Here is a 20084-nt window from a genome sequence, read left to right as displayed (position 1 = left end):
AGATCAAGGAATACACTGGCATTTTAACCCACCAGGGGTACCGCATTTTGGCGGTTTATGGGAGGCAGCAGTACGATCGGCAAAATTTCATCTGTTGCGTGTCTTAGGAGGGAATCCTGTACATGCTGAAGATTTCACAACTCTTTTGGCTCAGGTGGAGGCATGCCTAAACCCACGACCCTTAACTGCGATATCAGATGATTCAACAGAGCACCAACTCATTTTTTGATTGGCGGACCCATGCATGCCCTACCAGACCCAGATTATCTCACGGTTCAACTAAATCGGCTTAATCGGTGGCAGGTTGTACAGCAACGACTGCAGGATTTTTGGAAACGGTGGCGTGTGGAATATCTCTCACAACTGCAGGGACGAACCAAAAACTGGAAACCGGCTGTCTTAAGATTGGTAAGTTGGTGGTGATTGTTGACTCGAATCTTCCGCCCTGAAATTGGGAAATGGGCCGAATTCACCAATTACATCCTGGAGCAGACGAGATTTCTCGAGTGGCAACTGTAAAAACGTCAACAGGCTTTTTGGCAAGACCGTTTGTCAAGCTGTGTTTGCTACCCGCCGAATAACACGAAGTAAGACACCAGCCTCACAGTTGCAGCCAGTGGTAGCCATCCAGTACGTCGAGGGGGATATTTTATTATTTTCAGAAGTTGCATGCTATTTCAGGGTGGGTGAGGATGTCTACGATCACGCCAGCGAGCTACGTACGCAGCTGCGAGCGGTTGTCATGCGGCTTGGTAAGGCGTCGTACACAAATTACGTAACGCATGAAGGGGGAGGGGAGGGGGATTGAGTCCGCGTTACTTATTGCTACATAGGGGAGAGCGGGGGTAGTTGAGACCGTCACGTAACTGTGATGTTTGCTCAAAATTGCGAATTTGGAACGGGGTACAGGATGTCCAGCGTTACGTAATTTTAGGGGGCAGGGGGGTCATATCGAACGTTACTTATCGTTACATAGGGGGGGGGAGGGGGTCTGAAATCTAGGTTTTCAGCGTTACGTAATTTGTGTACGACGCCTAACCTGTCGGAGTCAATTCATCGGTACTCGCCTAATTTTCGGTATCGATAATGAGATCATCAGCAGCTCTGGAGAATCCTGAACATCAGAGATCAGATCAGTTGCGAAGCGATCACGATCGGAGGCGGTCGAACAGGGCGCATTTTAATATTTAATGTTTAGAATAAATTATAATTAAGAATAAATTGTGCGTTTAAGTTAAAATAAATTGTATTAGTTTTTGTACCAAATGTGTGCCACGCGCGTGTTTTAATTGTTTAATGTCTGCATGCTGAGGCCGGCGAGCCCATATATTACCGCGCCAATCGAAAGCCACTGAGGGGGAAGTGGCCGGGCACACTGCAAGGCTCTCGAGAGAACAGGTGACGGAACGCTGCTTTACTTGTTGGATTCGCTTGCTATCGAACAAATGCTTTTGAGCAGTACATACGCATGCGTTCTTGCCTTTTGGAGATCAACAGATTATGTTACTGATTATGTTACTGTATAAGGCAAGTAACGTTTTTTTGGTTTCATTATACATACCAACAAATAAACATATTTACCCACAGTTCTCCCCGTAACCAATAGAGCTTAAGAAAAAGAGTCAGCAGACTCGTACTAATTCTCCATTAGCCAGTATGACGTGAAAAATATAATTATGCTGCTTTTTCAAATTATCAAAATAGCGGCTCATCAGTCGTCTTTGAACCGTGGCACGATGAACCCTTTCTCGAATGTACGTACTTTGACCGGATGTATCAAGCTTCCAAAATTGTGAACAGTTCTGAAATTGCTCATCTTTGGATACCTTATCTGCACAATTTCTACGACGACCGCAGTCGATAAATTTAAGTGGGTGTTTCCGGTGACACATGCGTGCGACATTCAAAATTTGTTGCTCTCTTTTTGTCGGCTCCCGTTTTTCACGCTTGCAAAATAAAATCCATCCGAATCAACCGTTTTTTTTTTCTGATTCAGAATCACTTAGCCGCAACATCTTTGTGTAATACTAACACGTTAGAATAAATCTTCTTTCGGGCCTCATAAAAACCGGAAAAATCTTCGTCGGAACTTTGTTCTAAACCTTCGTAACAGAACTTTATCGGTTCTAACGCAGACATTTCCAAAATTTACTTTTGCGCACGATACGATACGTGGTTCACGAGAAAAAATTACAAATTATATGAGAAACGTCAGGAAAAGTGGGACTTTTCTGTGCTTACTTTCCGGTATGACAGCGAAAATGCGAGCATAACGGTCTCATCAAGTTTTTGTGCCTTCTTCTATTTTTAATTGGGGATTTAATTATGGCATTCGACGCTTTTTAGGTTTATCAATTTAAGCACAAAATATTATTTATGATTGTAAATTGCAAAAAGTTACAATTGAGAAACGGTAAAAACTTCAATCGCTGATTCCTACGTTCATAGTTTTTGCAGGTGGGGCTGTTATGTTATCACCGGCAGTATAGCCCAAATAAAACATCAAGAATTACTAAGTTATCAACTTCTTGAAAAACTGTTTGCCTCTTGGTGACCGAGGGGTCAGCAAATTAGATCAAACATCGATAATATTATCATTTTTTGCTTCATTTCGGACAATTATGTGCACTTGTACCAAATTTGAAAAACCTTGTGGCTTGGTTTCAGTGAGAATTGCTCATTAGAACTATTACACAAGCATTTATCACTACTCAATAATGCCAATAATAATAATAGTTACATTAGACTGTTGAAGATTTTAAATATATGTATGGTATAAAAACAGTGTTTGGAAGACTTAATAGTTATATTTAAAACAAAGCACATTAAGCAACTGATGTATAGGATTACCTCTAAATTACCAAATTCATATTGCAAAGCCATCGGAATAAGTTGATGGTGAATACGAGGAGTATCGACGGCTTCCTTGATGTCCTTTCCGAACCAAAGTATTTTCATTATAATCTGTAAATATTGAAGCGATAATAATTTTCATGATTATATAACGAAGTTTTACCATTGCTACTGCTGTAGTGATTTTGGTACCGCCAGCTGCACCGACCACCAATTTAACGTTACCGTTACTTCCTGAAAGAATAATAAACAATATCATATTTCTGCCAAACAATATCATATTTCTGCCAATAAGGTGTGATTTTACATTGAAGAACAATAGTTTATTGGAATATTAGCTTTACTAGTAAACCATAAGGTTATAGACGTAGCCAGAATTAAACTTAAATGTAAATGTAATTAATATTTAGCACAACGCGAAACAGAAAATATCTAGTTTTTGCCTTTCTCCTAGAAAGGTATAGCAATCACTTGCAAAACCGAAAGTATAAAAGTGCTCCAAAGGACCGAATGGCATATATCACTTGACGAGCTGAGCATTTTCTGTATGTGTGTGTATGTGTGTATGTGTGTATATGTGTGTGTGTATGTGTGTATGTGTGTGTATGTGTGTGTATGTGTGTGTATGTGTGTGTATGTGTGTGTATGTGTGTATGCGTGTGTGTATGTGTATATGTGTGTGTATGTGTGTGCATGTGTGTATGTGTGTGTATGTGTGTGTATGGGTGTATGTAAGTATGTGTGTGAATGTGTGTATGTGTGTGTATGTGTGTGTGTGTGTGTGTATGTGCAGATTTTTATTCTCACTCACTTTTCTCTGAGATGGCTGGACCGATTTTCATTAAATTAATTGCAAATGAAAGATCTTGTTGTCCCTATTCAATTCTATTGTAATCGGATAATCTATTATCTCAAAGATTACATGACTTATTTGAACATAACTAGTGCCAAACGAACGAGGCATCTCTCGAACTAACAAATAACAAACTTCATAACAATTTGATATGTGGCTCAAAGTTATGGAAAGAAAAGAAATTTAAAGACTATTTAAAACTATACCTGCTTTGATCGATATATGTGGCCTCAACATAATTTAAATGAGGTATCGTATTATTTGAACGTTCCAAATTCATTGATTCCTTGCGATGTGTTTAAAGTCTGCAAATGCACGACAAATCGGCCATAGGATATGATCAAAGTCAAATAACAAATCGATTGAAATGATTGGTTTTATCGAAATGACAACATCCTCGACTTTTGACTTCATTTGGTTGTTTATCAGAAACTTAAAGTGGTCGTTTTTAAATTCAAAATGGTGTCCAGGGTCAAAGTTTGGTTTTTATGCATCATCTCGATTACGGAAATATCCATATTGAGTATTATTCGGTCATTTTCGACTGTTTCCTAGAAGTTGTTATTTAGAAATTCAAAATGGTGCCTGAGGTCAATTGTTAGCTCATTGCATCATTCTGGTTTCAGAGATACTCATATTGGATGGTATTGGTTATTTTAGGCTGTTTTTCACAAACCAGAAGTCGCCATCTTGGATTTCAAAATGGTATTCAAGATAATTTCTGGCCTCTGAGCGTCTTTTTGGTTGAAGAAACACCCATATTGGGTGTTATTCTATCTATTTCGGCTGTTTCTCAGGAACCGGATCCACCAACCTAGAATCCGAAATGGGGTCTGCGGTCGATTTCAGCTGATGTGTATCATTCTAGATCCGGATGTACTCATGTTAGAGGGAAATCGGCCATTTTTGGCTGTTTTCCAGAAACCAGAAGTTGCCATCCTTCATAATGGTGTCTGAGGTAAATTTTTAGCTTCTTGCAACATTCTGGCTCCGGAGATACTTATATTGGGTGGTATTTGGTCACTTTGGGCTGTTTCTCAGAAACCGAAAGTCATTTTGGACTTTAAAATTGCCTTTCTGTCGTCTGGGCGTAGTTCTGATTCCATATACATTCATATTGACACCGGAAGTCCCCATCTTAAAATTCAAGATTGTGTCTGTGATCGATTTTCAGCTCCTGTGCGTCCTTCTGGTTCCGGAGATACTCATATTTGATGGAAATCGTTTATTTAAGGCTGTTTCCCCGAAACCGGAAGTTGCCATCTTACAATTCAGAATGTTGTCTGAAGTCGATTTAAAATTAAAATGGTATTTGGAGACAATTTTTGGCCTCTGAGCGTCATTCTGGTTAAAGAAAGACTCATATTGGATGTTATTTGGTCGTTTCCGGCTTTATTCCAAAAACCGGAATCGCCATCTGGGATATAAAAATGGCATTTGGAGACAATTTCTGGCCTCTGTGCGTTATTCTGGCTAAAGAAACACCCATATTGGGTGGTATTTGGTCATTTTCGGCTGCGTTTCAGATACCGGAAGTCGTCATCCTACAATTCAAATCTTGTCTAAAATCGCTTTGTGGCGAAACCGGAAATCGCCATTTTGAATTTTATAATGACATTTGGAGACAATTCCTGGATTTTCAACGTCATACTGGTTAAAGGAACACTCATATTGGGTGGTATTTGGTAATTTTAAGGTGTTTTTCGAAAACCGGAAGACGCCATCATAGAATTCAAAATGGTATCTGTGGTAGGTTTTAGCTCCTGTGTATCATTCTAGATCCGGATATTATTATGTTGGGTGGAAATTGGCCATTTTCGGCTGTTTTCCATAAACCGGAAATTGCCATCTTACAATCCAAAATGTGACCTGAGGTCGATTATGGAACATATTTGTTACCACTAAAACATTCACCTGCCAAATATGGTTCCATTTAGTTGATTATTTCGCGAGATGTGCAGAAATTACGATTTTTTTTTCTTCATCTATAATTTATTTGACACGGCACAAATACAATTTAACGTTTAACGGCGCCAATTATATCTGGTAGCTTACTTTCTAAAGTATCTTAATAACTAAAAGCAAATTTTTTATCCTAGCTGCCGACTACGAGCTGAAACTAAATCTAACTTAAATCAGAATGTTTTGCATTAAAAGCACTGATTTGTTGTTTGATGGTTTTCCATTGCCATAGGTAAGCAGCATATTGAATATGTTCCGCTGCTGGGCCAAGATATTACGGACTGGCATATTGGGTTGTCTCCCTCGGGCCCTGAGAGTATCGTGCGGGTCTAGTTGCTGTTTCCGGATCCGGGGTCTTAACGTGTTCTTGTCGTTTGGTTGGATGTAGGCGGAAGGGAATAGGATTAAACTGAGGCGTGGATGGATTTCAGGAAAATGTATATAAGGGACATGTAGGATAGGTCACGGCTCGCCAAGACATCAAGAACAGGAACAGCCGGCTGCCTACTTTCGGCCTGCAGGGAAGCTATTAATTTAGACCTGGCGTCATGGTGTACAAGGGATGACCAAACCACATGCTCTATGTCGTGATAACCCTCACCACAGGCACAGATACCACTTTCCCCGAGCCCAACACGACGGAGATGCGCGTCAAATCTATAGTGATTGGACATAAGCCGCGGGAAATCACGCAAATGAAATCCCGACCTACATCCAACCCCATGAACCACGGGTTCGTCGATACTTTGGGGATTATGGAATGTAACCACCTTCCCAATTCCCCTCTGGTCCAAGCATTTTGCCAACTGATGATCGTGTTCTGACGTACAAGTGCGAAAAATTCATTAAAGGCAATTGGTCGCTCATAAATATCACCGTTTGTTGCGCCCACCTTAGCCAAAAAGTCCGCTTTCTCATTACCCGGTATCGAGCAGTGAGAAGGGACCCACGCTAAGGTAATCTGAAACGATTTTTCGGATAAAGCACTCAGATGTTCCCGTATTTTCCCCAGGAAATACGGAGAGTGCTTAACATCTTTCATCGATCGGAGAGCCTCAATGGAACTGAGACTGTCCGTAAAGATGAAATAATGGTCCGTGGGCATTTTTTCGATAATCCCTAGGGTGTACTGAATTGCAGCCAATTCTGCGACGTAAACAGAAGCAGGATTATCGAGCTTATGGGAGACGGTTAAATGGTTATTGAAAATACCGAAGCCAGTGGACCCATCAAGAAGTGATCCGTCAGTGTAGAACATATTGTCGCAGTTGATTTTTCGATATTTATTGGAAAAAATTTTGGGGATCTGCTGCACGCGTAAATGATCCGGGATTCCACGAGTTTCTTCTATCATGGATGTATCGAAAAACACAGTAGAATCAGAAGTATTTGATAAGTCGACACGATTTGGAATATTCGAAGAAGGGTTAATATTTTCGGACATGTAATTGAAATACAATGTCATAAAACGGGTTTGAGAATTAAGTTCGATTAACCTTACAAAATTTTCAATCACGGGACGGTTCAAGACCTCACATTTGATAAGAATGCGAGAAGACAGGCTCCAGAAGCGGGTTTTCAATGGTAGTACTCCAGCTAAGACCTCCAAACTCATCGTATGGGTCGACTGCATGCAACCTAAGGCGATACGCAAACAACGATATTGTATTCGCTCCAGTTTGATCAGATGTGTGTTTGCTACGGAGCGGAAGCAGAAACACCCGTATTCACTCCAACGATATTGTATTCGCTCCAGTTTGATCAGATGTGTGTTTGCTACGGAGCGGAAGCAGAAACACCCGTATGTGTGTAACACACAGTATCGTTATTTGGTAAAGCCTTATAAGGTCTCCTGGGTGGGCTCCCCACCATTGTCCGGTTATTGTACGAAGAAAATCCACTCTTCGTTGACATTTTTTCATCAGATACCTCACGTGACAACCCCAGGTGCCTTTAGAGTCGAACCAGATACCAAGATATTTGTGTATCAAAACCTGAGAAATCGTTTTACCCATTAATTGTGTTTGAAACTGAGCAGGTTCATGCTTCCTAGAAAAAACTACTATCTCAGTCTTCTCCGGAGAGAATTCGATACCTAGCTGTAAAGCCCAGGCAAATTGTCCAAGGTATCTTGCAATGGTCCTTGCAAATCGGCAACTTTGGCTCCTGTAACAGAAACAACGCTGTCGTCTGCAAGTTGTCTTATCGTGCATGAATTTGCCAGACATTCGTCGATGTCATTAAACAACATTAAACAACATAAAAGTTGTAAAGAAGGGGGCTTAAACATGAGCCCTGGGGAAGACCCATGTAGCTAATGCGAAAAGTTGCCAAATCGCCGTGCGTAAAATGCATGTGCTTTTCGGACAAATTGTGCAAAAAATTGTTTAAAATTGGAGAAAATCCTTGTCAGTGAAGATTACCCGTAAGAATGTCAATAGAAACGGAATCAAAAGCCCCCTTAATGTCCAAGAACGCAGACGCCATTTGTTCTTTGCGAGCATACGCCAACTGAATATCTGTTGAAAGCAACGCAAGACAATCATTCGTCTTTTTGGCACGGCGGAAGCCAAATTGAGTATCTGATAGTAGACCATTTGATTCGACCCAGTGGTCTAAGCGACGGAGTATCATTTTTTCCATCAATTTCCGGAACAGGATTGCATTGCAATCGGCCTATAAGAGTTGTGATCAGAAGCTGGTTTCCCTGGTTTTTGGATGGCGATCACCTTAACTTGCCTCCAATCCTGCGTTACAATGTTTTGCTCCAGGAACTTATTGAACAAGTTCAACAAGCGCCTCTTGGCATTGCCGGGTAGATTCTTCAACAAGTTGAATTTGATTCTATCTAACCCAGACGCGTTATTGTTACAGGACAGGAGGGCAACTGAAAATTCTGCCATCGTAAAAGGTTATTCCATCGCGTCGTGGCCCGGAGACGCATCACGAACAATATTTTGCTCAGGAACAGAGTCCGGACATACTTTCCTGGCAAAATCAAATATCCACCTACTTGAAGACTCCTCGCTTTCGTTGACCGTTACGCGATTCCGCATTCTTCGGGCTGTGTTCCAAGGAGTGCTCATCGATGTCTCCCTCGACGTCTCGTTCACGAACCGACGCCAATATCCGCGTTTCTTTGCTTTAGCCAAGCTTTTAAGCTTGGTATCAAGCTCCGAATACCGTAAATAGTCGCCAGGTATACCTCCCTTCTGGAAGGCCAAAAACGCGTCGAATCTTTGCGTGTAGACATCGGAGCACTCTTGGTCCCACCACGGAGTGGGAGGCCGTTCTTTAATCGTTACGCCGGGATATTTCTTCGTTTGGGCTTGCAACGCGGCGTCGAGAATCAAGCCCGCGAGGAGGTTGAATTCTTCAAGTGGTGGATGATGTTGAATCGAATCGACCGCTTTTGAAACCATTTCCTCGTATAACTTCCAATCGACATTCCGTGTGAGGTCATACGGAATGTCAATTGGTCGCATGCGAGTTGACCCGTTATTAATTGAAATAAGAATAGGCAAATGGTCGCTACCGTGAGGATCGAGTATTACCTTCCATGTGCAATCCAACCGTAGCAACGTCGAACATAAGGATAGATCCAAAGCGCTTGGGCGCGCTTGAGGTTTCGGGATACGTGTCATTTCACCGTTGTTTAAAATAGTCATGTCGAAGTCATCGCAAAGGTTATAGATTAAAGAGCAGCGGTTATCATTGTAAGGGGAACCCCAAGCCACGCCATGAGAGTTGAAGTCTCCCAAAATCAATCGTGGCGAGGGAAGAAGGTTCATTAAATCAAAGAGCAGCCGTTGCCCAACCTGTGCTCTGGGAGGAATATATATTGAGGCAATACAAAGCTCTTTACCTTGTATTGTCATTTGACATGCGACAACTTCGATGCCTGGAATCGAGGGGAGGTTAAAACGATAGAAAAAAAAAAGTACAAAAAAGTAAAAGTACTCCTCCATATGGGGTGTCTCGATCAAGGCGAATAATATTAAAATCATGGAAGTTGAGATCAATATTTGAAGTAAGCCAAGTTTCACAAAGGGAAAATGCATCGCACTTGTTTTTATTCATCAAAACTTTAAACGAATCAATTTTTGGTAAAATACTTCTACAATTCCATTGTAAGACAGAGATAGAATCCTGCATATACGCAGTTGAATTAGGCATCGAAGGATACAAGTCAACTGCTTCAAAAATAATCTAACTGTTGGGAGAAATGCTGTAAGAAAAATTTTAATTGGATCGGGTACATTGAAATTTCAAAAATCCAGTCCACAATGTCAGAAAATTTCACTAATCCAGAGTTTGTTTCATCAACTGGGAGTGCAAAAGGAACAACTGGGGTTTTAGATGTTCCTGGCAGTGCTGGGAACTCCTTCTGGGACTTTAAATTTGCAAGCCCAGGAGGAGTTTGCTTCGGTTTTTCCGCAGCACTGTTTGGTTTGTTTGTAACTTTCATTTCACTTTGAGAAATCTTAGGACCTTTTCTGGGATATTTACGAGAGGAAACATTTTTCCTCTTTCTAGACTCCCCAGGATTGGCGTAAGATGTTCCCGCTGGTGAATCGTCAGAATCGGTTTCATCAGAGGACAACATATCAAAAGGGATTGATGTAATGGGAGAAGTGGTAACGGTCTTCTCCAGCATCTCAGCGTACGAACGCTTCGAACGCTCTTTGAGAGACCTCTTTATTTTATCACTGCGCTGCATGTACACCGCACATGTCGAGAGCTCATGCTGACTCTCCCCACAGTGAATGCATTTTTCAGCATTTTTACTGCAGGAATCATCCGCATGATTCTCCCCACACTTGCCACAACGTGCCTTATTGCTGTAGAAGGCGGTGGTGTGGCCTAACTGCTTACAATTCAGGCAGTTCATGACGCGAGGCACATATAATCGCACAGGGAGACGAACCCGGTGGATCGAGACGTGGCTTGGTAGTGCTGATCCTGCGAACGTAACTCGTAACGAGTCTGACGGAGTGAATACTGTTTTGCCACCGATGATCGATGCTGACCGCAATTGCTTGCAGTCGAGCACCTTTACATCGGGACATGTTTTGTTCTTAAAGCACCCTCTGGCACTTTCCAGTATACACTCGACGGACAGACTCGAATCGGTTATGACACCGTCGATCTCCACGTCTCGTGCGGGTATGTAAACGCGATTCTCGCGTGTGAAGAGCTCAGAGCAGGCTATCTCGTTGGCCTCTTTCAGGTTACTGACCACGACACGGAGCTTGTTATGCCGGACCTTGGAAATTTCGGTCACGCCCTTGTACTCCTTCGTCAGGTCTTTAGAAATCTGCAAGAGGTTCAACTGTTTCGATTTCGGTCCCGCAGCCGAAAATAGACAGTATAGCTGCCCTGGACTCCGTCTGGGTAAAGCCTGGGGCGAGGGGGGACTGAAGAATGAACAGGGGAGGGGGTAACAGAAGGGTCAGGGTCAGAGGGGTTCGGGGATGGTGGCGTGGGAGGCGAGGGATCTACATCCATCGCGCTAAGTCTAGCACACTAGCGCCGACAAGAACACGTACCTTTTTACTTCTCCCTTCCAGTAAGGTTGGTTGTCCGATCGTTCGATGTTGCAGCCGTTACAGCCAGCAGCATCAATACAGCAGCACCAAACAGCCACCAGCAGCGAGCCAGGTGTGAGATCACTCCACACAGCGATACAACTCAACTGTCAACTGATGGCTTCTTCTTTTTCCCCTTTTGTGTCTCGGCCACTGCTGTAGCACAAATCAGCCAGCAGCCAAATCGGCTTACGCACCAGCTGGCAGTCACGATGCGAAACAGTTGCACAAAGGCGCGACCTTCAACTCGGATTTATTTCACTCGACCAGGCAAACAATGCCAACACTTGTTCACACGTCTTTTGTTTTATATTCTATCGGAGCGATCACCAAACACGTCCGATACTGATACGTGTTCGGCACAGAATGAAATTCTGATTTTGATTTGAATGAAACTCTACACACGTATTTGGCTTAGCAAACTGAGCATTTTTCACAGATGGAGAAATTTTTTACACCCATGAATTATATTCTAAAAGGGCGTATGCCTTTTGGCATAGGTTTTATTCGAAGCATTAAAGCCCAGAAACCGTTGGTTGTATAGAAAAACTGTCTGAAAATGAGTTGTAGGGAATTAAAAATGCATCATAAAAAAACCTAAATTAATCCACCTAGCGGGACCTTTCTAATTCAAACTTTTATTTGTAAAAATAGATTTACATGAACGCTTCAATCCAATAAATGAATTTCACTCTTTAGGTTCTAAAATATTGATGTTGTAATCTATATATATGAAAATGTAGTCCGGTCTGTCTGTCTGTTTGATCCATATAGGCTCGAAAACTACCGAACCGATCGACGTAAAAATTTGTATGAAGGGGTTTTTGGTGCCGATAAAGGTTCCTATGATAGTTTGAGACCCCTCCCTCTTCTGTAAAGGAGGGGTCCAATACTAATGAAACATACATTTCTTCACAACTCAAGAACAAACCAAGCAAATAAACCGAATTTGGCATGTGGATGTTTTAAAGGGTAATAAATATGTCCATAATGGTTCGACGCCCCTCCCTCTTCTGGAAGCACATGTTTTTGCAAAAATTTCTGCACATCTCGCGAACTAATCAACTAAATGGAACCATATTTTGTAGTTGAAAGTTTTTAGTGGTAACAAATATGTTCCATAATCGACCTCAGGCAACATTTTGGATTGCAAGATGGCAACATCCGGTTTATGGAAAACAGTTAAAAATGGCCAATTTCCACCCAACATAATAATATCCGGATTTAGAATGATACACAGGAGCTGAAATCGACCACAGATACCATTTTGAATTCTAAGATGGCGACTTCCGGTTTCTGAAAAACAGCCTAAAATGACCAAATACCACCCAATATGAGTATTACCGGAGCCAGAATGTTGCAGGAAGCTAAAAATTGACGTAAGACACCATTATGAATTGTAAGATGGCAATTTCTGGTTTCTGGAAAACAGCCAAAAATGGCCGATTTCCGCCTAACATGAGTATCTCCGGAACTAGAATAATGCACATCAGCTGAAATCGACCACAGACCCCATTTTAGATTCTAGGTTGGCGACTTCCGGTTCCTGGGAAACAGCCGAAAATGATCGAATAACACCCGGGTTTCAAATAGTCATTAAATTTCTTTTCTTTCCATAACTTTTGAGCCACATATCAAATTGTTATGAAGTTTGTTATTTGTAAGTTTGAGAGATGACTCGTTCGTATGACTCTAGTTATGTTCAAATTAGTCATGTAATCTATGAGATAATAGACTTTCGTTGTTTCATTAACAATTTCATACATCACGGTTGCTTAAGTTCGATTATAATCTAATGAAATGGAAACGTATAGGGCAGCCAAACTTTGAAACCACGTGTTCAATCATAATTCATCAGTTAACGCTTAACTAGTCCGCTTACTTACCTTACCAAACAGTCCCAAGCCATGGTGTGGCCTTTGCTGTACGAAAGAGTCGTCTCCATTCCACTCGGTCCATGGCTGCAGTTCGCCAGCTCTGCAGTCTGCGTAGGGTCCGCAGGTCGTCTTCCACCTGATCGATCCACCTTGCCCGCTGTGCACCTCTCCGTCTCGTCCCTGACGGATTGGTTTCAAGAACCATCTTTACCGGGCTGTCGTCTGACATCCTTACAACATGCCCAGCCCACCGCAACCTGCCTATCTTAGCGGTGTGAACGATAGATGGCTCCCCAAGCAGCTCTTGCAGTTTGTGTTTCATTCGCCTTCTCCACACTCCGTTTTCCATCTGCAGTCCACCGAAGATGGTACGCAACACCTTCCGCTCGAAGACCGCAAGGGCGCGTTGGTCCTCTACAAGCATAGTCCATGTCTCATGCCCGTAGAGGACTACCGGTCTGATCAGCGTCTTGTAGATGATTAACTTGGTGCGGCGACGAATTCTACTCGATCGGTGCGTCCTCCGGAGACCAAAGTATGCACGATTTCCTGCCATAATGCGCCGTTGAATTTCTCTGCTGGTATCGTTGTCGGCAGTTAGCAGTGAGCCCAGATACACGAACTCATCAACCACCTCGACTTCATCACCACCAATTTGAACTCGAGATGGGAGGTTAGCACTGTCCTCTCGTGAACCCCTTCCTTTCATGTACTTCGTCTTCGATGCATTGATGACCAGTCCAATCCGTTTGGCTTCAGCCTTTAGTCCGATGTACGTATCCGCCATCTTCACAAAGGTCCGAGCCACAATGTCAATATCGTCGGCGAAACCAAACAGTTGAACCGACTTTTGGAATATCGTGCCACTCGTGTTAATCCCCGCTCTTTTAATGACACCTTCCAGGGCAATGTTAAACAGTAGACATGAGAGACCATCACCTTGCCTTAGACCTCTTCGGGTTTCGAAGGGGCTCGAGAGTGCCCCCGAAACTCGAACTACACACATCACTCGATCCATCGTCGCTTTGACCAACCGCGTCAGTTTGTCCGGAAATCCGTAGTCGTGCATAATTTGCCATAGCTTGTCCCGATCGATTGTGTCGTACGCCGATTTTAAATCGATGAACAAATGATGTGTGGGCACGTTATATTCGCGGCATTTCTGCATAACCTGCCGAACCGCGAATATCTGATCCGTTGTGGCGCGGGCACCCATAAATCCCGCCTGGTAGTGCCCCACGAACTGATTCGCAAATGGTGATAGTCGACAGCAAAGTATTTGGGAGAGTACCTTGTAGGCGGCGTTCAACAGAGTGATTGCCCGGTAATTGCAGCACTCCAGTTTGTCGCCCTTTTTGTAGATGGGACACACAATACCCTCCATCCACTCCTCCGATACTCGTTCTTCCTCCCAAACCTTGACAATGACCCAGTGCACGGCTCTAGCCAGTGTTTCTCCACCGTATTTCAATAGCTCGCTGGGAAGTTGGTCCACTCCAGCAGCTTTATTGTTTTTCAGCCGACCAATCTCCTCCTCCACCTCCAGAAGATCGGGGGCTGGAATTCTGATTTTTTCTGCTCGTGCACCAAGATCAATTGCCATACCGTCCTCGCGCTCTACTGCATCGCCATTTAGATGCTCGTCGAAGTGCTGCCTCCACCTTTCGATCACCTCACACTCGTCTGTTAGGGAGTTGCCGTCCAAGCTCCTGCACATATCGGCTTGCGGCACAAAGCCTTCGCGGGAGCTGTTCAGCTTCTCGTAAAACTTCCGAGTGTCGTTAGCTTGGTACAGCTCTTCCATCGCTACGCGATCTCGGTCCTCGAGCTGGCGCTTCTTCCTTCGGAGGACTGAGTTTTGGCTGTTCCGTGCCTGTCAGTATCGTTCCTTGTTCGCTCTCGTACGGTGTTGCAGCATTCTCGCCCGTGCTGCATTCTTCTCCTCGACTAACCGTTTGCATTCGCCGTCAAACCAGTCATTTCTATGATTCGGGGCCCTTGTACCTAGTAGCGCTACTGCAGTGTTACCTATGACGGATCGGATGCTTTTCCAGCCATCTTCAAGGGTAGCTGCGCCAAGCTGCTCTTCCGTAGGTAGCACTGCCTCCAGCTGCTGCGCGTATTCCTGTGCAGCCTCGGCGTCCCGCAGTTGCTCAATATTTGGTCGCGACGTTCGACTTCGGCGGGTGTTATACACCGTCGATAGTTTTGAGCGCATGCACACAGCTACTAGGTAGTGGTCCGAATCTATATTCACACTGCGGTAGGTGCGAACGTTGATGATGTCGGAGGAAAACCTGCCGTCGATTAAAACGTGGTCGATTTGGTTCTCTGTCTGTTGGTCGGGTGATCTCCAGGTGGATTTGTGGATACCTTTGCGGGAGAAGAAGGTACTTCGGACTACCATACCACTGGAGGCCGCAAAGTTTACGCACCGATGGCCGTAAACATTAGACACGGCATGCAGGCTATCTGGTCCGATTACCGGTCTGTACATTGCCTCCCGTCCTACCTTAGCATTCAAGTCCCCAATAACGATCTTCACGTCCCGTCGCGGGCAGCTATCGTAGACCTGCTCCAGCTGCGCGTAGAACGCTTCCTTCTCGTCGCCGGGTCTTCCTTCATGTGGGCAGTGCACGTTGATGATGCTGTAGTAGAAGAACCGGCCCTTTATCCTCAACTTGCACATCCTTGCGTTGATCGGCTGCCACCCTATCACGCGTTGGCGCATCTTACCCAGTACTATGAAGCCGGTTCCCAGCTCGCTGGTGGTACCACAACTCTGGTAGAAAGTAGCCGCCCGGTGCCCGCTTTTCCATACCTTCTGTCCTGTCCAACAAAGTTCCTGCAGCGCTATGACTTCGAAGTTGCGTGGATGTAGCTCGTCATAAATTATCCTGTCGCATCCTGGAAAGCAGAGCGATTTGCAGTTCCATGTCCCTAGTTTCCAATCGTAGTCCTTATTTCGTTGCCTAGGTCCATGCCGATTGTTCCGATCCGTATTATCTCTTACGTTGTTTGTAACATGTTGTTTTCCGGGGCGGCTCGTTGGGCCTTCCCCAACCCCCTGTCTCGTCGGGGGACCATCGTGTCAGCTCTGTTTAGAGTCCCACGCTGCCACCAGGACGTTAATCAGCCGCTCCTAACATGGAGATCAGACGCTGTTTTGAGCCGCACCATCTTGGTGAACAGACGCTCGGGTTGGCGAAGCATTTCCTCCACTGCCGGAATATAGTTAACGCGCCAATGATCGCGTCGCACCTTCTCACTTAGCTATTGTCGGATGACAACATTGCCCAGGCAACACCAACCAGTTGAATCCATGTTTCAACCGGCAGTCTAGTGTAATTATATGACTTGTGGAGGTGTGTGATAGGAACATGTGAGGGCCGAAGCTATTTTTGACGCTCCTTCCTAACAAGTCCGCTCATCTGATAATAATATTGATCAAATCGGTTGTGTAGTTTCTGAGATAATGAAGTTTCGTGATTTTCACATTTCGATACATTACAGACGAAGTTACAGTCCGATTACAGTAAAATTCAATTGGGTGTTATGAGGCAACTAGACTTATAGATTGACACTAATTTTGTGGAAATCGGGTCAGCAATCTCTGAGAAAAGTGAGTGAGTCCAAGTAGTCTTCGAAATATGTTCCTTTTCATAGCTGGATTTCACATTTTTAAACATAACAGGCAAAGTAATAGTCCGATTGCAAAATTAATCAATAAGGTCTTATGGGGCAACTAGACCTTCCATTTGACACTGATTTTATGAAAATCGGTTCAGCCATCTCTGAGAAACATGAGTGAGATTAAACAGTCTTCAAAACACGTTTCTTTTCATACTTTTGAACCACAAGTTCAATCTCCATAAAATGCAAAATTTAAGAGTTTTTCGGATAGCCCGTTCATTTGAAACCAATTTTGTTCAAATCGGTTGTGTAGTTTTCGAGATAATGATGTTTCATGATTTTGACATTTTGATACATAACCTCTAAACTAAAAATCCGAATGCAATAAAATTTAATAGGGTCCTATGGGACAACTAGACCTTTCATTTGCAATTAATTTCATGGAAATCGGTCCAGCCATCTCTTAGAAACGTGAGTGAGAAAAAAAATCTGCACACACACACACATACACACACAGAAAATGCTCCATTCGGCCCTTTGGAACACTTTTATATCTTCGGTTTTGCAAGTGATTGCTATACCTTTCTAGGAGAAGGGCAAAATTTAAAAAAAACATCAAATTTCAATTTAAAAAAAAAGAGATGAATTTTTTTAAATTTTTATTTTAAACTTGACGTTAATACGCAACTTTTTAAAAAAAAAGTCCAGGATGGAGAAATGGAAAATATTTTTTTTATGGTAGATTAATTTTGTTATAAAAATTCTAATTTAAACATTTTTCAAAATATTTGTATTTGATTTATTTTTTTGATGATTTTAAAATATGCAGAGAGTCATTTTGAATCAAAAAGCACTTGGTAGTTAACATTCTAAAGGCATCGGTTTTCGAGTTATTTTAAATTTAAGCTCGAAAAATTATTAATATTTGGGAAAATACACGATTTTCTTAATTTGTCCGTGGTTCTCCAGCAAAAACCATACGTTCATTGGAATGCTTGATCAAAAATATACAATTTATTCTATGACAACAAAACGATTGGAAAAATAACTCAAGCGCTGTACCTAAGCCTACCTACACGTTCCCCCTTGCGCCGAATGTTTTATAAAAAATATGTTTGTCGTGCAACACTACCTACTTGTTTACTAATAATAACTGTTTGTAAAGTACGCAACCAATAACTACTGGGTTACCTATAATATCTGTTTTCGTATAAAAATACGATTGCACTTCTCCGGAAGTGTTAGTAACAGTTTGCATTTTGTGAAGATGAATAAAGTGTTCCTGATCATCGGCGCTCATCAAGCTTACGCAAATTTAACGAAAACGTTATTGCAAAATTAAAAAAATTGGTGCTCATTGCCAAATTAATGAGTTTTTTGGAAACACAATACAGTCGAAAAAAGCTATATTAATGTCTGATGGAGCTGCCTCAAAAAATAAAAATAGAAAAAAACTTTGCAAGTCTTTGTAAGTTCAAAACAAAATACAACGTCGATGCAGAGGGGCATTTTTCTACGATTTCTCATGGTAAAGGCCCATGCGATGCAATTGGTGGCATATTGAAACGTATGGCAGGAAATGCAAGTTTAGCTAAAGAACATGAACATCCCATTACAAGCGCAAAAGAATTGTATGATTGGTCTAATCAGAAAAGTTATAAAAATTCATCAAAAATGTCATTTAGTTGGGTATCATATGAAGAACATGAACAAGGAGTAACAGAATGGAGTAATATTTTCAAAAAGTCTATAATACACAAAAGTATTACTCTTTTGTTCCGATTTCAGAAAATAAGATACAAACGAAACTGTTTTCAAAAGACTTATGATGTATATAAAATATAAGGTGAAACTAGTTGTGTAAAGTATCTATGTCATTAAAAAATATGTTCCTAAAATAATAAAACTCGAAAATAAATAGTTGATTCTTATATATATTTAAAACACCTAGAACATTTAACTCTTTTCTTGAGAACCATTCGCCCAATCGTTTTGTTGCCAAAGAATGAATTGTATATTTTTGATCAAGCATTTCAATGAACGTATGGTTTTTGCTGGAGAACCACGGACAAATTAAGAAAAACGTGTATTTTCCTAAATAATTATAATTTTTCGAGCTTAAATTTAAAATAACTCGAAAACCGATGCCTTTAGAATGTTAACTACCAAGTGCTTTTTGATTCAAAATGACTCTCTGCATATTTTAAAATCATCAGAATACAAATATTTTGAAAAATGTTTGCATTAGAATTTTCATAATATAATTAATCTACCATAAAAAATAATTTTTCATTTCTCCATCTGGGACTTTTTTTATAAGTTGTGTATTAACGTCAAGTTTCATTAAACAAAAAAATAAAAAAAAAATCAACTCTTTTTTTTAAGTTGAAATTTAATGTTTATTTTTAATTTTTTTTGGTCAAAAAAATTTTTTTTTGTACAGTATATATTTTTTTTATGATGCATTTTTGATTCCCAACAACTTATTTTCGGACAGTTTTTCTATACAACCAACGGTTTCTGGGCTACAATGCTTCGAATAAAACCTATGCCAAAAGGCATACGCCCTTTTAGAATGTCACTCATGGATGCAAAAAATCTCTCCACCTGTGAAAAATGCTCAGTTTGCTAAGCCGAATACGTGTGCAAAGTTTCATTCAAATCAAAATTGGTCGATTAGATTTTCGCATATTTCCAGGCGATTTGAAATGATTTTGCTCAATTTTACAGGGTGTATTAATTCTTAAGGGTGTTTTATTGATGTTGGTTTCCAACGGAAATTAGTTATGCCTCTATCAGTATGCGACAAAATTGTAATGTTATCACGTGAACTAATGAACTATTGAAAAATGTGGAGACATGTTTTGAACTCAACAGGCTAATATTGGTATTTTCGAAACCGAAAATCAACCCAAGATGTCAAGATGACATTCTCCAGTTTCTGGAGAACATTCCAAAACGGTCCAATACCACCCAATATAAATATTCCTTAAACCAGAACAGTGCCGAGACTGAAAATTAAACATAGACGCCGGCTTGAAATCCAAGATGGCGACTGCTGGTTTCAGAAAATTATCAAATACCGCCTATTATGGTTTGTTATGGAACCAAAATGATACCCAGCAACAACCAATATCACCCAATATGGGCACTTCTGCAATCAATATGATGCACATAGGCCAAAAATCGTCCCTAGACGCAATTTTGAAATTTGAAGTGGCAACTTCCGGTTGCTGGAAAACAGCCCAATAGTCATTCCAGAACCGAGATAAAATACAGGATGGCGACTTCCGGTAAACAGCCCAATAGTCATTCCAG

The 20084-nt window shown here is 41.8% G+C and overlaps 1 protein-coding gene across 4 annotated transcripts in view; it reads right to left on the bottom strand.

Moving 5' to 3' along the window:
- The window catches only part of LOC129733821 (glutathione hydrolase 1 proenzyme-like), an 840124-nt gene that overhangs the window by 60183 nt on the left and 759857 nt on the right, over nt 1-20084 (bottom strand). For 3 of the 4 annotated variants that reach the window (XM_055695340.1, XM_055695339.1, XM_055695341.1), the window contains 2 exons: nt 3017-3087; nt 2851-2964 (listed from right to left, as the gene is read on the bottom strand). In XM_055695340.1, coding sequence (XP_055551315.1) covers nt 2851-2964; nt 3017-3087 — 185 coding nt within the window. Of the gene's footprint in view, nt 1-2850; nt 2965-3016; nt 3088-20084 lie in introns of those variants that run through there. The other variant, XR_008729724.1, reaches the window with a different exon arrangement.

This window comes from Wyeomyia smithii, chromosome 1 (genome assembly GCF_029784165.1).
Source record: "Wyeomyia smithii strain HCP4-BCI-WySm-NY-G18 chromosome 1, ASM2978416v1, whole genome shotgun sequence".
Classification (NCBI taxonomy): domain Eukaryota; kingdom Metazoa; phylum Arthropoda; class Insecta; order Diptera; family Culicidae; genus Wyeomyia; species Wyeomyia smithii.
This window is presented reverse-complemented; position numbering and strand designations above follow the sequence as displayed.